A 27097-nucleotide genomic window follows, 5' to 3' on the forward strand; every position below is an offset into this window, starting at 1 on the left:
TCGACATAGTAGAAATTGTACATATTAGTTAGTTTTTTATTTTATTTTTATTAGTTTGAAGTTTTTAAGAAAAAAGGACCTAACATTAAAGGTTGCTAACACTTAACAATCAGGCACATTTCCGGACCTTAATAGTTCAACGCCCCCCCCCCCCCCACATATCATCTCAGCTCCTATTAGAGTTAGATGGCAAAAAAATTGTGCATGTTCCCTGTTAAATAATAAATTTCCGACTTTAAGTAAGACAAAGTCATTTTTTGCTTACTTCACCCTTTCATTTAACAACTTTCTTTTTAAGGTTAATTAAAATGTTAAATGGATGTAATTTCCTTATTTTTGAAGCTAGAACAATTTTTTCAGAAAATGTTTATCTTAAAGAAAATTTTATATTAGAAATCTCAAAACATAAATTTTCTTATTCGTTTGCTTAACAACTTTGGGGACTTTTACTGAATTTTGATCTACTATATATCTATAATACAAAGTAGAACGATGTCTTTCTGTCTATCTGTCTGTCCATCCGGCTGTCCCTTAAGATCTCAGTAACAACTGAACCGATCAGATTCTACTCTTCAGGGTATATACCTATTGGTCCTGTTGTGGTTTTAAGCTATTTTCTTGAGGGGTGGGAAACCCCAACCCCCAAAAAAATGAAAATTCCCCCCCCCCAAAAAAAATATTCTGGTGATGCTCATAAATTATGGGCGCAGCACCAGAATTTTATTTTTTTATTTTTTAAAATTTTTTCTAAAATTACCTCATGGGGCAAAGCTCCTAGAGGCTAGGGGCGAAGCTGCTAGTACTTAATAACCTAACCATTTAAAATCCAATAAAAGTCCCCAAAGTTGTTAAGCCATCCAATAAGAAAACGTTATTGTAAAACTTTGGGGACTAGTGTAATAAACAGTCCATTGTCCACCTCTCTCTATGCTAGTTCCCAAAGTTTTACAATAATGTTTTCATTTTTGTTTGCTTAACATCTTTGGGGATTTTTACTGAATTTTAATTGGTTAGTTAATTTAGTATAGTGTCGAAACGTTTTAACCACTGATGGCAAATTACAGTAGAGGTATTTTTGGGAATGTACATCCATTTATCGGCTATTGTCTTAAACCCATCAGATCCCTGGTGGCGATAAACTTGAATTAAAGTACCTAGAGGTTTTGGAATAGCTAGGAAGGTAATTTCTGTCCAATGTTCCCTACCTCCCTGGGTACAATAAAAGTTGTCTACAGGGAGAGAAAAATGGACGAAAAATTAAATAAATTCTGTCTATAATAACATGAGAAAACAGAATGAGAAGGACAGTAGCACCCTGTAATCGATATCAGAAAGTCCTGAATGTCCATTTAAAACATTTGACGAAGCTTTTTATATACAATATAAATTGATAAGATACATACAAAATGTTATTGCTTCTAACTAAGCGACGTTTTCTACAAAAAGGGTTGGTAGAAGTCTATATGTATGTCTAAAAAAAATCACTCTTATGGTTTGCAGGTTTCTATAACTATGTCTTAATAATAATGACTATAATAAGGGAGGGTTTAAATTTCAGTAGTACCCAAAGTTTTATAAACATTTGTTGGATTTATAAATTTGTTTACTTTTATTTAATCTTAATTGGTTGATGAAAACTGGCATTGTCAAAACTAAACAGCCAAGATTAGTTGTTTATTGCATCTGTTTTTCCAGTTTTGTTAGCCCTGAAGGGGCGAAGGCCCAGTCTAACAAAACTGGTGTTCATATTACAACTTTTTACTTTACTATTTGTAGAAAAATGTCTATAATACAATACAATACATGGTTTCAAGTATGGATTAGACGGGTCTGATCCAGCGGATATTAATTGGTTTCGTAGCCATACTGGAAAATCATAAAAAATCATGGACAGAATGACGGACAGGCAGAAAAGTGAATTGTAGAGTACCATCGCATTTTATTCTTTTTAAAAGCGAAGCTTTTCTATAATTAGGGTCGGTCCGTCCGTCCGTCCGTCCGTCCGTCCATCCGTACGTCCGTCCGTCCGTCCGTCCGTCCGAGATAGATAGCTTTCATTCGTTAATTTAGGCATGTTAGAATTGTCCTATCGATTTCCAACTTTGCATGATGATTCCTGTAGTAGTTGGGTACGATTTAGAAACCAAGCAACTCTATAATCATTACCAGAATGTCCGTACGTCCATTTTAAACATGTTGATTTTTCTACTTTTTTAACAACAAATTTTCAATTGTTTTAATTATCCGTTTGATCTGATTTTTGGTATATTAATTCCTGGGACAACAAAGAACAATATCATAAGTGAAGTAACTCTATAATCAAGTCCAAAAATGTAAGTATGTCCATAAACATTATCCTGTTTTTAAGCAGTTTTTCAACAAATTTACCTACAATTTTGATTCGACATTTATAATTTATGTTCCGATTTTTCAGTTTAGATACTATACAAGTGTTAATGTCCGTTTGTCCTACCGTTTCAGTGCTTCGCTTTTATGGATGTTGTCATCCTTGTTTAGTTAGTATTCGTATCCAGAGAGGGAGGAGACAACTGACTGCTTATTACAATAGTACACAAAGTTTTACAACAACAATTTCTATTCATTGGCTTTGGGGATTTTTACTGAATTTTGATTGGTTGATTAAATTGTGTTTATAAATGTTGGAACCACTAATTTTTATCTACAGAAGGGGTTATTTAGAGCGTCATCATTATGGATGTGCATTAATTTATCGGCCATTGTCTTTTCTCTTTATATCCCTGATATGTTTCATAATTTTATTTGTTAGCTTTGCTTAAAGGGACTGTGAACGAGAAAATTTCTCATCAGATTATCAAACCTTAACATCATCTCATTAATATAATCTCAAATATAGGGCAAAACTGTCTCTCGTTCTTTAAAAAACGGCTTTTTCCGAAAATTTTAACTATGTCCTAGTTTGGGGAAAAAATTTCCGGACTATATAAATGTGCAGTTAATTGTCTTTTTTCCTCCTATAGCTAAAACTAAACTTTTTGACATAGTTCTCTATTTTTCCTAACGGTTGAGCTGACTTTCAACAATATTCTTGCTGTAAACCAATGTATAGTTACTTAAAAATTGATAAAATAAGTAATATTTTTTATTGAAAACCAAATACAATAACAAAGCTAGAAACAGGTTATTTTATTAGTATTCAAGTAACTTTAGATAGCCCATCTCTCCCCCACCTTTAATTAAAAATTTGTAAATAATAAAGGTGCAATATTTCTTTATAAACAGTCTGATAAAAGTGTAAACTAATTCTTCAAAGTAGGTTATTTATTGTCCATTACAATAAAAAAGAATATCATTATTTTAAATAACCTATGAGATTCAACCCTTTGTAGACTTTGAGGTATTTTTTGTCAATAATACAAATTTAACCCATTAGTGACAAACCGGGTATTAAAACCCGGTTCCACCCAGTTCCAGAAAATCACAAAAATAACCGGTTTCCAGTCTTCAAATTGCATCATTCTCAGTATGAATCCCCCCTCTACTACCCTGGTTTTCATTTCCCCCTGGAGCAGGCAGTTTTGCTTACTTCCGTTTGCTGGTATAGCTCAACAAAATTTGAAAACCACGAACATTTTGGTGAATTCAAAATACCCTTTCTAACTTTTTTGTTTTTATAGTAAAGTTGCTGATTTTTTTGTGAAATCTAAAGTTTATTAACAAGTACATCTATTTGTGAAATCGTTTAATTCAAATTACTATTTTTTATATGAATTTTTTATCGTTTTTTTATGCCCTATTATGACCCGGTTCGGCATGGCCATAAATACCCGGCAGTTTTAAAACCCGGCTCGGCTTTGGTTTTATTACCCGGTTTTAACTTTTCAACCATTAAATATTTGTTTATGATTTTATTATTCTTGAGCCACCCTAATAAGTATACCCTAGTAATCTCTATATGTGTCCTCCAATATTTTTATGCTCTTTTTCTGATATTTATCACCCAATTTTTATATGTTCTTTTTTTATAGTGTGTGTGTTTTAAAACTTCGACAAACGGGCTTTTTTAACCAAAAAGGGTGGTACCTATAGCAAAAACACTAAATGTGATATAAATCGCTTCGTATATTACTTGTAGCTCTATAGATTACATGAGGTTATGTAGTTTTCAATTACGGATGGTATCAAAGTTCTAAAAAGTGTTCATCTCACTTTGGGCGTTCAAAAATTACATTTTTCATTTTTTTGTCAAAATAACCGGGTATTTAGAAAAAAACGGGTTTTAATGCCAGCAGAAACCGCCCAAAACGGGTCTCAATGCCCGTTGGGCATTTATGGCCATGCCGAACCGTTTTTTTTTTGCAACTTTCCTGTGCACGCCACTAGAGCAAAACAAAATAATTGGAATTCTGTTTTGACCATTATAAATTGGGTTAAGATAGATCTTTATTACCTAATTACTACATTATAAAAAAAACTAATTGGCAATTTTATATTACAAAATAAATTCCTTAACAGTAACTAAATTGTTTCAATTGTTATAATACAAGTTAAATACCCCTACAAACATTTTAAGAAACAAAAATGTTCAGATTTTCCTTGTTTTTTCCTTTTTCCCTCCAAAAATACCATAAAATCAATGCATTATTTCTAGATATTTTTGTTAATAGGACATTTTTGGTTGATCAATGTAGTGAAATGTGCTTAGAAAATGTTACGTTTTTATAATCAGATGAGAAATTTTTACGTTCACACTCCCTTTAAGTGAAAGCTTTTCATTACATTAAGTTTTAAGTCTTAAGTATGTGTTATAACATATAACATAGGCCAAAGTTAAACTTTATCTTTACCTTTTAGTGCTTACTTACACGGTGAGAGATTACTAGGGAAATATTACGACGAAATAAATTGAACAAAAAAATTACAAATATATACAATTGAATTAATTAATAAACGACTTTCTTAAAATAATTTTGATCACTCATTTGATACACTTTTAAAAGTATTTTTTTAAATAAACAAAACATCTTTTATAAAAGGCTCTTTGTATGTTTTGTTTAATTAATTAAGAATATACAACAATGTTTAAATTATATATAAAATCTATGCTTTTTTTCACATTTGACATAATTTTAAACTAGTATGGTACATTTCTATTATGTCGATGTTAAAAAAGTAATGGAAGATTACAGAAACATAGATATTAAAAATGTAAACCATGATTTCAGTTTCGCCTCTATTGAAAGTGGCATCTTACATTTCAAAAATCGTATCGGCGTTGAAGATATCTTCACCAAGAGAGGCAAAAGTGGAATCTTACATTTCAAAAATCGTATCGGCGTTGAAGATATCTTCACCAAGAGAGGGGAAAGTGGAAGGGTAGATTATAGTTTTAGAGGGTCCAAACCATAATCATAGATTATGTTTCTGCTTCTATAAAAATGGATTCAACTCCCTAACTGTATTAAGCCTAATTGTTAGTACTGTAATGTTATGTAAATATTGAATGTAATAATAATTTATTAAACTCACACCTTTTCAATTTATAATAATATTTTGAGTGTAATAAGTATTAGTAAGGTTTTTAGTAGCAAAGCGCAGGGAGGGAGGGGACATTGGTTTGATTATTACTCTTGTCCCCAATTTTTTTTATCCGGTGGCTTAAAAACTTTGGGGACTTATCCCATTAGTGCCGAACCGGGTATTAAAGCCCTGTTCCAGAAAATCACAAAAATAACCGGTTTCCAGCTTCATAATTGCATCATTCTCAGTATGAATCCCTGGTTTTCATTTCCCCCTGGAGCAGGCAGTTTTGCTTACTTTTGCCGGTATAGCTCAACAAGATTTGAAAACCACGAAAATGTTGGTGAATTCAAAATAGCCCTTCTAACTTTTTTGTTTTTATAGTAAAGTTTTTTTTTGACAAGTACATCTATTTGTGAATTCGTTTTATTCAAATTATTTTTTTTTATATGATTTTTTTATCGTTTTTTTTTCGCCCTATTATGACCTGGTTCGGCATGGCCATAAATGCTCGACAGTTTTAAAACCTAGCTCGGCTTTGGTTTTTTTACCCAGTTTTAACTTTTCAACCATTAAATATTTGTTTATGATTTATTATTCTTGAGCCACCCTAATAAGTATACCCTAGTAATCTCTATATGTGTCCTCCGAAAAGGTTGGTACCTATAGCCAAAACACTAAATGTGATATAAATCGTTTCGTATGTTACTTGTAGCTCTATAGATTACATGAGGGTATGAAGTTTTCAATCGTATTGTAGTATTAGAAACTGTTCATCTCACTTTAGACGTTCAAAAATTACATTTTTCATTTTTTTGTCAAAAAAACCAGGTTTTTACTACAAAACCGGGTTTTAATACTGAGGGAAACCGCCCAAAACGGGTCTAAATGCACGTTGGGCATTTATGGCCATGCCGAACCGGGTTTTTTTGCAACTTTTCTGTGAACGCCACTAGAGCAAAACAAAAAAATTGGAATTCCGTTTTGACCATTATAAAACTTTCCTGAGATTTTCAGCTCGATCGGCCCATAAAAGTGGCGCTCGGCACTAATGGGTTATATTGAGTTTTAATTGGTTGATCATTAAGTTGAGAGTCCAAATGTTTCAACTAATAATTGTAATCTACAAAGGTGGTATTATTGTATATCATCATTGGGTTTGTACATCAATTTATCGGCAATTGTCTTACTCCTTTAGATCCCTGAGCGAAGCTACTATATAACTATACTAGCAACTCCCTAGCCTCTAGGGGCTTTGCCCCAAGAGGTTTGATCAAACAAATTTTCGTATTTTAGATTTAAAACAAAAAAGAAAAAGAAAAAAAATTTTTTTGGGGGTGGAATTATTTTTTATTTTTTTTTGGGGGGGGAGGGGGGGTAGTCGAACCCACTATTTTTTTGGTTTTAAAAAGAAATATTTTTTTTTTTTTTTGGGGGGGGGTATTTTCATTTTTGGGGGGGTTAGGGGTGTCCCACCCCCCAAGAAAATAGTTATAAACCTTCCCAGGAACTATGAGAAGCTACCCTGTAAAGGAGAACCCGATCGGTTCAGCGGTTAGCGAGATCCTTCGCTACAAACAAACAGACAAACACACAAACACACAAATACACAAACACACAAACAAACAGACAGACATCGTTCTACTTTGTATTATAGATAACTATTTTTTTGGAGTTAGATGATGGCTATTGTATGTGAATATTCTGCACACTAATGAGTATCTACTATATAAATTACTTGGTCGGTTTGAGTATATATGCAATGGAAAATTTTGATAAAAAATATAAAATTAAGAAATGGACATTTTGAATTGTAAATTTCAACCAAGGGTAAAAATTTAGAGGAATGCAAAAAATGTATAAAAGTTTCATAATCATTTAGAAACAATCGTGACAATTATTACTTGGATGTTAATACATAAGATTATCATGTTCTCTAATAAAGTGAAACTCGCAGCAGGATAAGATATTGATTCTCCCTTCCACCTCTTTACCCCATCCCCTCAGCTCCTACTGGATGAATGAACTGAACAATAAATGAGGTCCATAATAGCAAGCTAAATTGTCAACACATTTTCCTTTATCAAAATATCCACGTATATTCTATATCCATTAACCCTTTTAATTTCAGAAAACTTCACAACATGTCAGGAGGACAATATGTTTCTATTGTGAATAAAATGTTAAATTATATAGTTAAGACTACATGTGACGGCTACTGAAATGTTGCGGACACTTGTCTTGTCTTGGTGATGGGGGGCGGAGTTACTAAGGTAATACATGTATAAGTATAGATGTATAACCCAGACAACTACCTGGTTCCAGTTATGGGGACCAGGGGCGTCCAAACTTTTTTATTTGGGGGGGGTAAAATTTTGAGAATAAAAATTTTTTTTGGGGGGGAATCTTTATTTCATAGAGGTATTTTTTTTTTTTTTGGGGGGGGGGTAAAAATTGAAAATCCAAAATTTTGGGGGGGTAATCACCCCATTACCCCCCCCCCCCCTCAGACGTCTTTGATGGGGACTCTAGTTTTATGCTACCAAATTGCTTTCTGCTCTTTTATAGCGACTTGGCTGTGTTAATATTTCCGACTCTATTGTCTGTTAAATTGAAAGTCGGGACATACAGTTACTCAATCCCTGTCCCCCTCTATTTTATTACTTTAATACTAAGGTTTGCAATCAATTTATTATTTTTTTAGACAAACATGTCAAAGTTTATTAAGTGAATACAATAATAAATTTGTCATATATGTAATTTTATGAGAAAAATATTCACTTAATTTTTAAAAATAGAAGCTTTTTATTGTGCCTATAAAAAATTACGTCATACTGGCCTACCTTTGGTAATTTAGACTGTGTGTTTAACTATCATTGTTCATTTGTATTGTATAACGTAATTTTTTAAAGCACTATAAAGAGCGCTTTAAAAAAATCATTATCATAAAAAAATTGGTAAACTGTAAACCTGCGATTCTGGTAAAAAACATTCTCAATGGGTAGGTCCTAGGTATGAATCTCATCCCAGCACTGCGAAATAAATCAAAACATTAGAAATGAGAAAAAGATTTTGATCCTCCATTGGTTTTAGTCTATTTTCTGAGGGTATGCAATAACATAAAATATACTTTTCATGTAAATAATTTCAGAGAGGGAGGGAACAAAGGGCTGTTTATTTCACTAGTCCCCAAAGTCTTATAATAAAGTTTTCTATTTCGTTAACCAAACAACCTTGGGGATTTTTTGATTGGTTGTTTTATTTAGTAGAGTGTCCAAACATTTCAACCATTTATTGTAAACTGCAAAAGAATAACTTTGTGCATCATCGTTGGGCAATGTACATCAACTTTTCGGGCATTGTCTTATCGCTTTAGATCCCTAAAATAATGTATTTCTTGCATGTACAATTTGTACAATTGTAATAATAATAAATACACCTGTCAATAATTATCCTATTCTTTATTTACCTTACTAATCAAGTCCCTATTGAAGGACCTTTGATTGAGATGCTATTATTTATTATTTGTCTGTATTAAAATAAAAAGCAAAAACATAAAAAAATGTTGCCAGTATGGTCTTAACTAACGAATGGACGTATTATAAAGTTTTTTGTCTGAAATTAAAGATTTCATAAACTTCTGGTATGAATTTATTGTACCTTTCAGGAAAGTTTATAAATGTCTGGCTGTTTTCCTCGCTTCTCCGCCTTTCCCTAGAGGCTAGGGGCGAAGTGGTCCCACTATTTAAAGAATTCACTTCTAATTTATATTTTTTGAGGAAGTTTATTGTTTAATTGATCAAAACGATTTTCTTCAATTTCTTACTTTACAATGACAACAATATTCCTATTTTCCTTATGTACAATCAAACCAGAAACGGAAAACCACAATTTTTTTATATGAAATTTTTTTGCACAGTTAAGTAGAAAAATGACAGAAGAAAGTTGCACAAGTAAAACAAAGGGTAGATCAGGGAGGAAATACGCAGGAATCTAAAGGGATAAGACAATAGCCGATAAATTGTGTACTTCCCCAATTATGATACACAAAATTACTCCTTATTTAGATTACAATTAGTGATTGAAATTTTTTGACACTCAGCTTAATGAAACAACCAATCAAAATTCAATCAGGTCCCCAAAAGTTGTTAGAGCCAACAAGTATGAAAACGTTATCAAAAAACTTTGGGGAGTGTAGTGTAATAATTTACATAATTCAATATGATATGATTCTTTGTATCTTCTTGATCCATACAAAGTTGGTTGTTACAGCTAAAACTTTATATAACTCAATATGATATGATTCTTTGTATATTCTTCTTGATCAATACAAAGTTGGCTGTTACTAAGAAAACTTTACATAATTCAATATGATATGATTCTTTGTATATTCTTCTTGATCCATACAAACTTGGTTGTTACTAAGAAAACTTTACATAATTCAATATGTGAACAAACACAAATTGAAACAAATAAATTTTCAAAATTTTACTTTCTGCTGATTAAATTGGTACCCAGAAATATGTACTTTTGTCAACAATATTTTTCCGGTATGGCTTCGAAACCTATTGATATCCGCTGGATTAGAACCAGTTCTAAGCTATACTGAAAATTCATGTATCATATCGTATTACATCAAATTTTCTGCGAAAATAAAAATATAATATTAAAACTAGGGTTGGACAGGATAACCTTTATTATATAATAATTAAAAACCTTTTTATGATGAAAAAATAGCTTAAAACCATCGCAGAATTAGTAGCTAAATAATATCTAAAGAGTTTTGCAACATTAGCTGTTGTTAACAGTGCTTAATTCGTTTGAATGACAAGGGGAAATTGTCCCAAAGTTTGGTTGCTAACCTTGAACTCATTTATTAGTCAGTGGAAGGGGAGGGGATAGGGTATATGGGGTGGATGGGGATATCGTTCTTCTAGCCCGCTGCAATTTGTACACTACATCACAATCTGGTGTAAGATACATGTAATAATAATTCCATTGTTTTTTTTTCAGGAAGGTTTGGAGCCATAAAGTACATGATAAATAATTGTAAGATCCATGTAATAATAAATCCATTATTTGCAGGAAGGTTTGCAGCCTTTGACTACATAACAATCTGGTGTAAAAACCATGTGATAATAAATCCTTTATTTTAGTAAGGTTTGGAGCCTTAGACTACATGATAATCTGGTGTAAGATCCATATAATAATAAATCCTTTATTTGTAGGAAGGTTTGGAGCCTGTAACGGGTCTAACAGAAAAAACAAGCCTCCATGTATTAATGGATCCATTATTTCAGGAAGGTTTGGAGCCTGTGACGGGTCTAACAGAAGAAACAAGTCTCCATGTATTAATATATCCATTATTATTTTAGGAAGGTTTGGAGCCTGTGACGGGTCTAACAGAAGAAACAAGTCTTTCTGTCATTCCAATATTTAGAACTAGTCTAAGGGTAAGCAGGATTTATTATGTAATTATTGATTCGCGCCTAGCCTCTAAGGGAGGGCGGGGGAGATAAGGAAAAATCATCCAATGTCATTTATAAAACTTTTCTGAAAAAGTACAAACTATTCAGACCAGCTTTCCTAAAAATCTTAAGCTTTAGAAAAAAATCTACTTTATTTCATAGGATAATCCTTCTGTAATAGACTTGTATGTCTTTGCCAAATTACGATTGCAGAATTGTCTCTTCTTTAAAGTAAATTATTTTTCAGTACGGCTTCGAATCCGATTAATATGTTTCACAGCCAAACCAAAAAATCATTTATAAATCAGAGTTAACAAAACTGCTTTTAATTTTACATGCGATGAATCAATATTATGGTCCCTGGTGGGGAGAAATCACTTCCCTATTTTTTTCTGTTAAAACTAGAATTGAAAAGATTATACTGTCTCTTTTTTTATGTTTTGCTTCATGAATTTTGTATATGTTTGTTTTGCCTTTAGAAAAAATTTTTTGGTGAATTTATGATATTACAGATAAGCTTTTGGTTAACATAAGTTTTGCAAAAATATATAAACCTATATCTAGCCTATGTAATCCAAAGTCAAAACAACCTTACAAAAATTTTGTGTCAAGAATTTTGCCTTTATAACAGTATTGTTAAAGTGAATAAAACAAATAATCAAGATTTAATTAAAACACAAAACGAGGAAAATCAAGTCCAAAACAAGATATTCTATAAAATCCCCTTCAATATTAGTAAAGTAAAAAATCTCCTAATATTTTTCTTCATCATTTAAAAACAAAATTGAAAAGTTGAATGGTCGATAAAGAGAAACAAAGCTGATATAATGGCAGACAAAAAAGTCAGGGATCTAAATGGATAGGACAATGGCCCATAGATTTATTACATCCCGAATGATGATACACAAAATTACCCCTTCTGTAGATTATTATTACTGGTTGAAACGCTCAGACGCTCACCAACCAATAAAAATTTAATAAAAGTCCCCGAAGTTTTGAGCTAACGAATAAGAAAAAGTCATTATAAAACTTTGTGGACTAGTGTAATAAACAGCCAAATTTCTTCTCTCTCCCTGCAAAAGTACAAACAAACACATTGTTCCAGCATTAATTGCAGATTTTATTTCCATCTAATCCACTTCCTAAATGCATTAAGATTTGGCGACACAAAGTTCTTCTATATCAACCTGCAGATAGTTTATTCTTAGTTTTCTTGACAATTTCCTATGAATTAAATATGAACACCCACTCCACACCCCTTCTAACGAGTTAAAAAACTATTTAAAAAAAGAGAAAAAGTGCCTTTTTAAAAAACCTTTAAAAAAAATTTTCTGTTTTATATTAATCGTTTTCTTTTCAGCGATGCTACTCTATAATTCATTTTGTCCGTCCATAAAGCTATTGGGGAAATAAGATTCCAGCTAGACCTTATCATTGTAGGGCATATTTGAGGAAATAACACCTAAAGCAGTCTAACTGTTTTGAAGCAGCTTGTTAGACATCAACAAGACATCATAGTTCATTATTTCTTTGAATTTTCCTTAATTTCTCTTTTTTACAAGCCTACTATCTTTCCTGACTTTAGTGAGGGTGAAGGTTTACATTACTCCCTCCCCCCTCCTCATTTCAATTAATGAGTTGGTGTGGGGAGTGAATATGGCCCACTAACAATTTGAGGGATTGTTCCATTTACTTTTGCAATTTCTAATTGTTTTATCGGTTTTTATTGTTATCAGCGTCAACCATTGCAATCGATATATTATTACTTGGATGTTGCACCAGATTTGCATGTACTCTTATAAAGTGACGCTTGCAGCTGGCAAAAATAACGATGCCTCCTATTACTCTATCACCTATCCTACTACTGGATGAACAAAATGACCATTAAATGAATTCTATATTAGCAAGACAAAAAATTGACAAAAATTTTTCTCTGTCAATATATCCACGTATATCCTATATCCATTATTATTACAAAGACCTGTCAGTTTTCCCTACCATAACAAATCAGAATCGTATTTCAAACTTAATGAGCAAAGTAAAGCTATTCGTTAACTTAATTCGTTCCGTGTATTTAAGCTATTTAATTCACATAATCTAATTTTTTCTAGATATTTCCATTTAAATTCTCCATAAAAATTTTAAAGCAAAAATTACAGAATTAAACATTCAAATAATACATCTGTAATAAAACTGGTATTAAATTTAGATTAAATATTCTTGTAAAACTGTCTGTAATACAGTGTTATACATGATTTTTCAACATTACTTAGAACCATTTATAATCCAGCGGATTTTGATCAGTCAAATTAATTGTTTGTTCATGATTAAAGACAAATAATAGAGGGGGCACGAGCTAAATGTAACTCTACCCAAGGGGTGGGGACCCTGTGCCGACTTTAAAGTGGGTCATTGAATATCAGAAATCAGTTTGCTAGCAGACGAAAAATGCCCCCACGACTATACTTATACATTAATTTTCCCAAGGAATTACCGTCCTTGTCTAATAATTATCTGTGTCTATTAAAGCCAGACATAAAAATATATTCCTCTTGTTATTAATCATCTAATGAGTATTTAATACCCCAGCCTCATTTGATAAGAATAATGCCACATGTTTCCTCATAAATATCATAAGTATCAAATTGAAGGATGTTTTACTGAAACTAAAGATCGAAAAATTAGTTATTTGAATTGATATTAGTACGATTTTTGACCTCCTTCGCTTTAACTTATAAGCTATGGGAGAAACAACTAATGTAAATAAAAGTGTTTAATTACGGTATTCTGTGGCAGCTTTAATCTTTTTTAATCTCTGCGTTTTCTATGCGGCTGGGAATTATCAATAATCTGCTGAACATATCTACTAGTAGCTGCACACCTGGCATTAATGGATTTTGTATTCAAAGGGGTAAGAAAGAGGAAGAAAGTTAGCCTTAATTAAAGACTTAAATAAAAAAAATACTATAAAACAAGCCCAGGACTTAATTAATGAGAACTTAATTACAAATTAGAAATTATAAAAATCTTATGATTTAGAGTTCAGAAAAAAACTGACTACTTTATACTATAAGATGATTATACTTTGAACGTATTGAAATATTTAATGCAATAAAGTGCAATTTTTGTTTAACTGCGAAAATTAAGTAAATCATTTAAAAGCTTTTATTACTTAGGAAAACTAATTATTTTTACGACAGTTTACTTTTTTGGATTATACATTAATTCCTAGAATTACTTCAAATACATAATAGAATGCAAAGTATACAAATGCAAAAATAAACCCCAGGGAGGGAGGGGACATTGGACTGTTTATCACACTAGTCCCCAAAGTTTTAAATTATCGCATTTTCATTCATTGACTTTGACAATTGGGGAATTTTATTAAAATTTGATTGGTTGGTTCATTAAGTTCAGTGTCCAGACAATCACTGATTATAATCCACAGAAGTTGTAATTATTTGTATCATTATTAAGGATGTGCCTCAATTTATTGACCGTTGTCTTATCCCTTTAGATCCCTGCAAAAAAATGTCTTGCAAATTATTAATAACAACGCAAGACGTTGCAAATGTTGCCTATGCGTACTTTTTAGCAATATTGCATAATTGCAATTCTAAATTTTGGGATCAAGGCTTTTCTACAGGACAAGCATATTATCTGTAGAATCTATTCAAAATTGCCATGTTTACCATTTTATCGGACCATTGATCTAATGCCATAAATTCAAAAGAAAAAGTTTTTTTTTCTTCAGAAACAGTTTTAAAAGAAATAAATCATTTTGAGCCTTAGGCTTCTTTATATACATACTTGCAACGGCGCCCCTAATATCTAGGGGCTATATATTCAAAGGTATATGGAAAGGGCTAAAAAATAACCTAAAGCCATAATCAAACTGTATTATGAAATACCCTAGAACCATCTCAGGACCTTTAAAAACCTTCACTGTAAAGGAGAAACATTTTGGTTCAGCTTTTAGCGAGATCCTTCGCTAGAGACAAAAAAGCTTGATTAAAAACTTAAGCTTATTTTTAAAAAACTTATGCTTTCAATCGTCTCATAATTTTTTTTAACATTATAAACAGTTTTTACACTCGTGCTACATATGTTATGGGGTTATCATTTAGGAAATGACCATCTAAAAGTAAAAAAGGGAACGGTTAGATATAATTTGGTACATTTTGCTAAAAACATTGTTAAAAGAGCTTCGTAATTATTCAAAATACTTGTTCTTGTTTATTGGATAAAATACTTTGAAAACATTTCAGTATTTCCGTATTGTTGATAACCAGGGAGGGAGGGGACATTGGGCTGTTTATTACACTAGTCCACAATTCGTTGGCTTATAACTTTGGCGACTTTTATGGAACATAGATTGGTTGGTTTTTTAGTTGAGTAAGCAAACGTTTCAATTGTAATCTACAGAAAAGGTAATTGTGTGCAACATCATTGGGGATTTACATCAGTATATCGGCCATTGTCTTATCCCTTTAGAGCCCTGGTTAATAACAAGTTAGATTAGTTTTCTGCAAAAAGGTGATTGAGAGCCAATTATTTCAATGTTTAGTTCAATGTACTTCATACACACAAAAAATCTGTAAGTCTAGGCTTTCTATAACAAAAATCATTGTTCTAGTATGGCTTCGAAACCGGTTTGGATTAGAATATTTGCTGGATCAGAAACAGTTCTCATCCATACTGAAAAATCATGTATTGCATTGTATTAAGGATAATATTCTACGAATAGTAAAACGAAAAATCATAATATTAATACCAGTCTTGTTAACCAAGACGGTTAATAATAAAGTTTTAGTTTGTTGATTGATTTTTAAATTTCTTAAGATAATTTTAGCCTAACAATAATCATCTTCTATTTAACACAAAATGTCCGTTCGTCAGTCTGCCTGTTTACGAGTTTGTAAAAAGCGGGTATGTTCATGACCTTCATTATAAATATATTTGTCAATCCGTGTTCTTTAAAGTTTTTTGTTATTTTAATGAAATTTATTTCTGTTTTAGTAGATTTTGTCACTTATCTTGAAAAATAAAGACTAAGAAAAGTATCTTGCAAGTATTACTAAAATACAGGGATCTACAGGGATAAGACAATGGGAGATTACATTGATATACATCCCTAAAGATTTTATACAAAACCACCCTTTCTTTAGAATACAATTACTGGTTGAAATGTTTGGACACTTATCTGAATCAAAATTTAATGAAAGTCACCAAATACCTTAAGCCAACGAATAAAAAAAGCTATTATCAAACTTTGGGGACTAGTGTAATAAACAACCCAATGTCCCCTCTCTCCCTTTCTATAAATAATATGTATTCACATTGTTGTTGGTAAATTATGTAGAGATAGAGCCTCTTAACTTCGAATGAGTTTCTTTCTTACAATCGATATATAATTACTTGGATGTTGCACCAGATTTTCATGTATTGTAGTATTACTGACAGCTGTCTATAATAACGATGCCATCTACCTCATCTCCTCCTCACCTACTGAATAAACGAACAGACCAATAAATAAGGTCCACATTAGCAACCTAATTAGATGAACAATATTTCTCTGTCAATTTATCCACACATTATATATCTATTTTTCTTACCTTTTATTAAAACATTTACATACACAAGAGTAAAGCTTATATGCAGGGAGGGGGAGGGGATAGGCTCTTAATTACACTAGTCCCCAAAGTATTATAGTAAAATTTTCTTATTCGTTGGCTTCACAACTTTGGGTACTTTCATGATTGGTTGGTTCATTAGTTCAGTCTACAAAAGTTTCAACCACTAATTGTAATCTACAGAAGGGGTAATTTTGTGTATAATAATTGGGAATATACACCAATTATCGGCCATAATCTTATCCCTTTAGATCCCTGGTGTCTTACCTTTTATTGAAACATTTACATACACAAGAGTACTACTTGTGTGCATATTACACACCTAATTTTTAAACAAAATTAAGATGTTCTAACACAAACAAGGATGACAACATCAATAAGTAGCGAAGCACAAAAAATCGTAGATGGGAATACGTACAGGTAGATTTAGAAGGTTTTTACTAAAATCAAGAATAGATGTATTGGATAAAATAAATATGAAACCTTGTTTTATTTTGTATGATGACGATGGTCAAACTAAATTATATTAAAGATGCTCATAACAATGGGAAAAATTATTTTGATACTGATATCCCATAAAAGTTTGAAAATAAAAGGCAGTTTGGCCGCCATGGTTGTTTTCTTAAAACGACAAAAAAATTTATTTTTAAATCCTTAAAAACTTTAAAAATTTGGAAAATCGGACCATATACACTGAAGATATGGAAAAAAGTGTTAAATATATTTATAAATAGCCTAAAACCTGCCAAAAAGGCAGTCTGGCCGTCATGGTTATTTCCTTTAAAGACGGGAAATTTAATTTTGATATCTATAACTGAAAAAATTTTGAAAATCGGACTATAAACACTGAAGATATGGAGAAAAATGTTAAAAATATAAAAAAAAACAGCCTAAAACCTGCTGAAAAGGCAGTCTGGCCGTCATGGTTGTCTTCTTTAAAAGACGGGAAATTTAATTTTGATATCTATAACTGAAAAATTTTTGAAAATCGGACCATACACTGAAGATATGGAGAAAAATGTGAAAAATATAAAAATAGCCTAAAACCTGCTAAAAAGGCAGTCTGGCCTTCATGGTTGTTTCTTTAAACGACAGGAAATTTAATTTTGATATCTGTAACTGAAAAAATTTTGAAAATCGGACCATAAACACTGAAGATATGGAGAAAAATGTGAAAAATATAAAAATAGCCTAAAACCTGCTAAAAATCGGTCCGACCGCAAATGATGTGTTATAGTCATTGTGCTCCTTAATAATGGGAATGTTGTCAAAAAATTTTAGCATTCTATCTTTTATAAGAGCTGAGTAAATCCCATTTCCCCCATAGCGTTACGGACGGACTGACTGACGGACGGACGGACGGACAAAGTGAATTATAGAGTAGCTTCGCTACTAAAAAAGGAAAGCGCTAGACAGTCTTAAAAAAAATACGTCTTAAGAGGAAAAGAGGAGAAGAGAGATGACTTCACACATGTCACTTTCCAGCGCTATTAAAAAAAAACATCGGTCAATTAGCTTACATAACGTTGTTTGTGTGTTAAATACTATTGAATAAAGTAGTAATATTTTTTTCTGTATGTAGCGTAGTAGCTAGCTAATCGCTGAACCGATACGGTTCTGTCTTACAATTTAGATTTTTATAGATCCAGCGAAGGTTTATAGCTATTTTATTGGAGAGTATATATAACCTCTCAAGAAACATTGCCCCTACAAAAAAATATTCTTTTTTTTAAAAACTTAAGTAACCTTTTAGGCTTCTAGGGCGAAGCCGCTAGTCTTTATTAAAATAAATTAATTTTTTTTCAAAAATTATCTATCTAAAGACTAATAATTAAACGTCTGGGTTTAATAACTAATTCTTTTTGTTTTTTTCTTTGTCATGTAAAAATATCTTAAATTGTTTTAGTGGACAGATTTTATGTATAGTTGAATTACATTTGGCCTAAAACCCAGGGAGTAAGGGAGGGGACAATGGGCAATTAATTCAATTTAAGAGGGTTCGCTGAAAAGCAATGAAAACCAGATTTATCAAGAAAATTTTACCAAAATTGTAAAGGGATCATGGTAACCTAATTTAGAACAAAATTAGTTCTAAGAAAAAAATCATTTACTTGAAAATTAAATTATCAACACATCACAATGTAGTAAACATTCTGTAATTAATCACTAGAAAAATCTTGTTTAGAACTACCTCAACCCTTCTGATATATTTATAACTGACCCCCAAATTCAAGCGGTTCTTAGATTATTTATTACATAAATATCACAGTAGAGTTTCTATACATGAAAAGACATTTTCTTGGGAAAAAATATTTGTTATAACCAGCGATAAATAACAAACTTTTCTGTCTGCATATTCAAAACTAGCTCAGCTAGTTAGCGGGGCATTGATGCGCAAGTCCCCAAAATCAGTAAGAATCTGCTGTATTCATGCACATTCCCTTTAAGCCAGTCCCCAAAGTCTGAGACTCCTTAAAAATTGAATATTCAATCCATTGTCCCCTCCCTTACTCCCTGCCTAAAACCTCTCTCCAAAAAAACATAAAATATGTATTATTTCATTTTTTGCATAAAAATTGTACTGTATTTTTATTCCTGTAATAAGAATCTGTTTTCAGGCAATTTAATAACATTTACTTGCATTTTTATATTCTTTAAGTGCAGTTGAAAATTTAACACAGAATATAATTTAAATTAGTGTAGGTTTGACTTTACCAAAACATTTGAATAAATTTATAGAATTGATATATGTCCTCGGAATCGATTCATTATGACTTAGATGTTGCACCATTTTTTTACGTACTCTTAACATACTCACAGCTGGCTAAAATAACTATACCCCACATTTACCTCTTCATCCGTTTTATTGCCTCCTACTGCACGAACGAACTGACCAATAAATCTTTAAAATTCAATAAACTATTTCAAAATTACAATTAATATTTTTTTTATTAAGAACTCATCCACATTAAATTGATACATAACCCTAAGGTTAACCCGAGGCAGTATTTTCTCTTTACCCCATCCCCTCCTATCCTACTGTATGAACAAACTGACCAATAAATACTTTGTTTGTTCAGGATTCCTACACATTAAATCGGTATACAACTCTGAAGTTAACCCGAGGCATTATTTTTTCTTTACCCCATCCCCTTCACTCCTACTGTATGAACGAACTGACCAATAAATATTTTGTTTGTTTAGGATTCTTACACATTAAATCGGTATACAACACTGAAGTTAACACGTGGCAGTATATTCTCTGTGGATAGTAATATTCTCGACTCTAGGGGATTCTATTTTCTAAGAAAATCAGGTGAGTAACCAATCACAAAAATAAATCAGGGCTCGGCAGTTGCGTGTCAGCCACCTGTAAGCCTCAGCGAAATCAACTTTGAAGCGTTTCACAACCCTTCTTGCAAGGGGTAGAAGATCATAAGAAAATGCACTAAAACCATTTTCAATGTTGACAACTAAGTTATAATTTTTATAGTTTACTATACTTTTTAATTAAAAACTTAAATTTTTTTGTCATTAAATTCTGATACTAAAATAGACTTTTTAAATTTGAATATTGGGGCAGCTTATAGTGTCTAATAAAAATGTCGTCATACAATACAAAGGACCAATGATAGACCAGTATACATAATAATTGACCAATGGTAAAAGTATACTTGTATGACGTCATTTTTCAAAGGCATTATGAGCTGCTTCATCTGTTACCTATGATATTGTCATCCCTGTTTTTGATGTTATAATTAATTTAGGTAGTGTTTTAACAACCTCATTAGAATTTCGAGACGATGCCGGGAATATTGTGGCTTCATTAGAGAAACGTGCCTCTTGTTCAATATGTATAGCTTGGGTAAGTTTTTTGATCCCTTGGGCCCTGGGGTGTAACAAAACTGTTTTTATTTTATTATTCGTTGATTTTTCAGTATGGCTGAGAAGCGGTTCTAATTTAGCGGCTATTAATCGGTTTCAAAGCCATGCTTGAAAATTAATTCAAGAATACAAAATAAAAAAGTTTTGTCAAAGACAGTAAAATTTATGTTAAATTTTGTATATGATAACTAACCAATGATTGGATGTAAAATAAGGTTTGGCTGACCTGAGCTGGATCTTTAAATTATTTTAGTGGTGAGCCAGATCGATGTGAGTCGAATTTCAGCTAATCACAGCGCGGCATTTCATAAAATGCTGTGCTCTCATTGGTGGAAAGTTGGCTCACCCCGATCTGGCTCACCACTAAAATGATTTAAAGATCCAGCTCAGATCAAATCCATGTTAGGGAAGCTTCACATAAGTCCCAGGATGGTTTAAGGCTATTTAAAAAAAAAATGCCACTTCAGTCTTCGTATATAGGGTCGTTTAATGCTAGGAGCACCGTCGCTAATTATTTTAAAGTAAAGGTGATTTACAACTTGAAGCATCTTGCAACCAACTGAGGGAATTGTAAGCAAAGTAAAGTTATTTTTATTAGATTAAAAGTTCTAAAGTAAAGTCTGCAAGCCTGTTTAATGCAATTAACCACACACACACACTTACATACACACTCACACACACTTCTTGGGTCATAGCCCTAGGCAAAATAACAATGGCATTGTCTGAGTAATTAAGAAAAAATAGGGCTTGAAACTTTTCTCATAACTTACAAGATATATATTATACAGGGACGAGGGACATACATACATTTCTCCTTCATTTCCCCCCCTTCTTACCCACATCCTATTAGTTACAGCACAACTAATGTATAAATATGTTTAGATAATGCTTGGAGCAGCACCTGGACCCATAGTTGCCTCTCTGTGCCACAAATATGCTGGCAGAAATACATCAGTAGATATTTTTATACATAATCCACCTCTACCACCTGAAGTTATTATCGACCTAGACAGGTATGTAGAATTGCCCCGGATAGCTTTTGGGGACGGGATACACTACAAGATCTTATTTAGTGTATTTCTTGACCAAACCTAGACACAGTGCAAATGAAGGTGCTTTGACTTTTGTGCCAGAACCTAAATTAGGACATAGTGCATTTCATTACCCTAGGTTAGGTAACTTCATTTCACTTTTCAATAAAATCTAAAATGCAGCGGTTTTTCAGATCATTAAATTTGAAAATTTCAAGTTCAATTTTCACCCACTAGGAGTTACCGCATAATCATGACAAGAAAAGCAAAGATTATTTATTAAAAATTTTGAACAACTTTGCTTTTATAAAGTTCTTCATAAAACCACTCCTGAAGTGAGTTAATTAATGGCCATTTTTATCAATTGCTTTGCTAAGGTCACGGAAATTCAGCCTTAAATAATTCATATATAGAGAGGTTTTATGACTGACTTTTAAAAGCAAAGTTGTTCAAAATTTTAAATAAATAATCTTTGCTTTTTCTTGTCATGATTATGCGGTAACTCCTAGTGGGTGAAAATTGAACTTGAAATTTTTAAATCTAATTTTCTCAAAAACCGCTGCATTTTAGATTTTATTGAAAAGAGAAATGAAGTTACCTAACCTAGGGTAATAAAATGCACTATGTCCCAATTTAGGTTCTGACAGTAAAGTCAAAGCACCTTCGAAGGCACTGTAGAGTAATGCATGGTTATATTTCAATTCGTCCTAAAGTCCTGTGAATGGAAATGAGTTGCGTCTGTTTTGGGCCAATGCATTCCCCATACTCTTATTATTTATGTCATGCTCCTGACACAACAGCAGCAGAAAACATTTTAAAGTTTTTAGTTCTTGCAGGGTGTCTTGCAGGGTGCCGTGCTTCAGTCACCTCCAAGCCGCTAGGAAATCAACCTTAACAAAGTTAAAAATTAAAAAACAAAAGCTGTAAGTTTAAACACTACCAATAAAAATATAGCCTGTTTAGCCTCTAAACGGCTTATTCGAAGCTGCCGAGCCCTACACTTAAGTTAGTCTAAGGTTAATTGTAATCAAAAGAAAAATGTAAAACTCTAGGCATATTAATCTAAAACTTAATTTAACTTTAGATACATTTGTTTAAACAAAGTAATTTATAAGTCGTTGTGTTTATTTAAGATTATCGTTACATAAAAATTTATAATTAAAAATAAACTTAAAAGTTACATAATGTTTTTTTTCAGCGACAATTGATCGAATTGAATCTTTAACTCCTATTTTTGACCGATTTTTTATTTCAGATAATTATATTTCTATCCCATGCGTCATTTTAGCCAGCTGCGAGTATCATTTTTTTAGAATATATGAAAATTTGGTGATACATACAAGTAATACTATATCGATCATAAGATATATATCAATTCTGCTGGTTTAAAAAATCAAATACGTCATTGTTAATTCAAACCTACAATAATATAGAACATTTTTTGTGTGAAATATTTACCACTTCTTAGAGTACATAAAATATCATGTACAGGGCGGAGGGAAGGGTCGTTTATTACACTAGTCCTCAAAGTTTTAAAATAATGTTTTCAAATTCGTTTGTTTAGAACCAGCTGAATCGAACCGGATTCAGAGCCATTTACTGAAAATTTCATTTAACATACCGTCAATATATTATAGTCAGCTTTCCGCGGATATTAAAATAAAAATGTATTATAGAGAGCCTGATATAGTGGTGCACGGGAATATACCATCCAATCAATATAGCTTCTATCTAGGTAAGTTTTAAAAGCGAGTCTTTTCTATTTTTAGGGTTAGTCCGTCCATCTGTCTATAATCAAGTTCTAAAAATGTATGTATGTCCTTAAACAGTATTCTGTTTTTAAGTAGTTTTGCAACAAATTTTACTTACCATTTATATTCTGCTTATTCAGTTCTGACAATCTATTTCTTTAAAAAATTGGTTTATTGTCGCAACTTGACTCGTTTTTGTGTATATTTAATTGATTACCGAACTGACCAATAAATAAGGTCTATGTTAGCAACCTGAGTTGACGACAAATTTACCCCTGTCAATATATCCATGTATACTATATCCATGTATCGACGTTAATAAATAAGGCATGACCTAAATATTATTTTATCCCATAATTGTTTATATGAATAATGCCAATGGTTACAGTAAAAATACATTAAGAATATTAATAGTGTGTAAGATCATGACAACTTTTGGTGTATGTCAATTCGTCGACATAATCCAAAAATGCCTGTTGATAAAGTGTTTTAATTGATAACTACTTATTTGAAATTAGTTAAAACAAAACCTTGACATCTGTAGAATTCAAGAAGATTTTTAAACCCAAAAAGACAAATTTTTATGCAACTAACTTGTTGCCAAACACGGCTGCCAAACATAGTATTATTTAAAGCAAGGCATTTCTGTAATTATGGTAGGTCCGTCTGTCATTACGGTTAGCTTTTTTTCCTTGATTTAGACATGTAAGAATTATCCTAGCAATATCAAACTATGCATGATGATTCCTAAAACAGTTAAGGTCAATTTAGTTAGCGTTTTAACTCTACAATATTCACAAGAAATAATAATTTCTAGGATAACATGGTACAATATTATAAACAAGGATGACAACATCCATAAAAGCGAAGCACTGAAACGGTAGGACAAACGGACATTAACACTTGTATAGTATCTGAACTGAAAAATCGGAACATAAATGTATAAATGTCGAATCAAAATTGTAGGTAAAGTTGTTGAAAAACTGCTTAAAAATAGGATAATGTTTATGGACATACTTACATTTTTGGACTTGATTATAGAGTTGCTTCGCTTATAATATTGTTCTTTGTTGTCCCAGGAATCAATATACCAAAAATCAGATCAAACGGATAATTAAAACACTTGAAAAATTGTTGTTAAAAAAGTAGAAAAATCAACATGTTTAAAATGGACATACGGAAATTCTGGTAATGGTTATAGAGTTGCTACGCTTTCTAAATCGTACCCAACTACTACAGGAGTCATCATGCAAAGTTTGAAATCGATAGGACAATTCTAACATGCCTAAATTAACGAATAAAAGCTATCTATCTCGGACGGACGGACGGACGTACGGACGGACGGACCGACCCTAATTATAGAAAAGCTTCGCTTTTAACAAGGCACTTCTATAATAAAATCCTAAAAATTAAAGTATGTCCCTTTACAGTATCCTTTATTAATGACATTTTAAGCACAATTTTGCTAAGACCTACAAATAAACATTTTGCTTTATAAGAGTTATTGTTCGGTTGTGCTTCTTTCTGATTTAAAAGCTTCGCTTTTATGGATGTTGTCATCTTTGTTCCTTAAATATAAAACAGACAATGTAAAATAAAATAAATAGTTAGTATTGTATGTATGGATCTGGGTTGAGAGTTATTAAATCAAGTTAATGGTCCATTATAAATATAATTCTCAGCTATTTCTGTCAGAAATATTACAGTGGCGTGGATATGAATTATCATTCCAATTTGTATTCTTTCTTTCTTACTAGTTACTTCGCCCCTTGCCTCTAGGGGAAGGGTGGGGAGTTCATCAAAACAGCCTACAACTACCTCAAGACATTTAGAAACTCTCTCTGAAAAGTACAGTCAATTCGGACCTGTATTTTTAGTTATAATTTGCTTCAGACAAAAAAAAACCTCATTACTTTATATTATAGGAACTTTTGCATATTTGTGTTAAACCTTAAAACAGAGCCTTCTTCAATAATGTTATTTTTCATAGAAATTTTACATATTTGTAAAGAAGATATTATTGGAACTATGCAAAGCTACTTTACTAGTTAATCTAATAGCAATTAAATAGTATTTCGCTAGTTAATCTGAATATCATAATTAATCAGATTTGATAACTTATTTATTTTGTTAAAAAAGTGGACATATACATATTTAGTTATTAATAATTTGTAAAATTTAATTCTATGAATATTGTTATCCCTTTTTAAAGCCAGTGATTTAAATGGATTAGCCAGTGGTCAATAAATTAATGTACAACCTTGATGATAATAAACAAAACTACTTTTTCTGTAAATTACAATTAGTGTTTGGACACTCAACTTAATGAACTAAACAATCAAAATTAAATAAAAGTCTCTAAAGATGTTAAGCCACGAATACGAAAACGCTGTCAAAAAACTTTGGGGACTAGTGTAATTAACAGCTTAATGACCCCAATCCCTGGTTTACGTTTTATCTATAATACAAAGTAGAACGATGTCTGTCTGTCCGTCTGTCCGTCTGTCCGTCTGTCTGTCTGTCTGTCTGTCCCTTAAGATCTCGGTAACCACTGAACCGATCGGATTCTACTCTTCAGGGAATATACCTACTGGTCCTGTGGTGGTTTTAGGCTATTTTGTTGGGGGGTGGGACACCCCCAACCTCCCCATAAACAAAAATTCTCCCTCCCCCATTTTTTTAGGCTAGGGGCGAAGCCGCTAGTGTATATATAAAGGACAACCATTTCAAAATAGAAAAAAAACACTTAAAATTGTAAAATTAACTTGAAAGAATAATGTACTATGTTGTTATTATGATTTAATAAGAACAATTATGTAGTTCATTAACTCATTATTCCAATAACATAAAAATATAATGTTAGCCTACAACAGGGGAATATGTAAATATAATTTGCTTTATTTAAAGCAAAGCTTTTCTATAATTAAGGCAGGTTCGACCTTCCGTACTTTTAATTATAGAGTTTCCCTTATTGGATGTTGCCATCCTTGTTTTGAAGTGAGAATTACTTAAAATGTATTTAGTTGGTAAAGTGTGGTAGATAAGATATTGATAATATAAATGCACATTCAAACCAGAGATAGAGGGGACATTTGGCTCTTAATTACACTAGTCTCCAAAGATTTATAATGGCGTTTTATTATTTCTTTGTTTAGCAACTTTGGGAACTTTTATTGATTTTTGATTGTTTGATTCATTTAATTGAGTGTCCAAATCTGCAGAAGGGGTAGGGTTTACATCAATTTATCGGGCATTGTCTTATCCCTTTGAAATTATAAAGTAGATACCTTTATCTCAGTTAAGCAAGAAAGAAAAATAACTACTCGCAAGCAAATTGATATTTATCTGCTTTCAAGCCATAAATCACAAGGTTATCGAAAACAGGAATTTATGATCCGACAGGGAAAATATATATTCGTAAACAAGAGCGGAGCACCTCTCTCTCTCTCTTTTTCTCTCCATCTCTCTCTCTCTCTCTCTTTCTCCCTCTCTCTCTCTCTCCTCTCTCTCTCTCTCTCTCTCTCTCTCTCTCTCTCTCTCTCTCTCTCTCTCTCTCTCTCTCTCTCTCTCTCTCTCTCTCTCTCTCTCTCTCTCTCTCTCTCTCCCTCTCTCTTTTTCCCTCTCTTTCTCTCTCTTTCTCTCTCTCTCTCTCTCTCTCTCTCTCTCTCCCTCTGATCCGACAGGAAAAATATATATTCGTAAACAAGAGCTGAGCAGTTCACTTCATAAATCATATTTCTCTCTTTCTCTCTCTAGAGATTGCAGGAAGGAAGGGGACACTGGGCTGTTTATTACCCTTGTCCCCAAAGTTTTAAATAAAGTTTTCTTAT

The 27097-nt window shown here is 32.0% G+C and overlaps 1 protein-coding gene across 1 annotated transcript in view; it reads left to right on the forward strand.

The window, feature by feature from the left end:
* Positions 1–7634: 7634 nt before the first annotated feature.
* LOC145312726 (uncharacterized) overlaps positions 7635–27097 on the forward strand; it is a 30076-nt gene continuing 10613 nt past the window's right edge. Inside the window, exons 1-6 of the mRNA XM_080151980.1 lie at positions 7635–7772; positions 10875–10952; positions 19805–19916; positions 20368–20465; positions 21368–21498; positions 23193–23251. Of these exons, the coding sequence (XP_080008106.1) occupies positions 7752–7772; positions 10875–10952; positions 19805–19916; positions 20368–20465; positions 21368–21498; positions 23193–23251 (499 nt within the window). The 5' untranslated portion in view covers positions 7635–7751. The remainder of the gene's footprint in view (positions 7773–10874; positions 10953–19804; positions 19917–20367; positions 20466–21367; positions 21499–23192; positions 23252–27097) is intronic.

This window comes from Acartia tonsa, chromosome 2 (genome assembly GCF_053477335.1).
Source record: "Acartia tonsa isolate MP-2025a chromosome 2, ASM5347733v1, whole genome shotgun sequence".
NCBI classification, from domain to species: Eukaryota; Metazoa; Arthropoda; class Copepoda; order Calanoida; family Acartiidae; genus Acartia; species Acartia tonsa.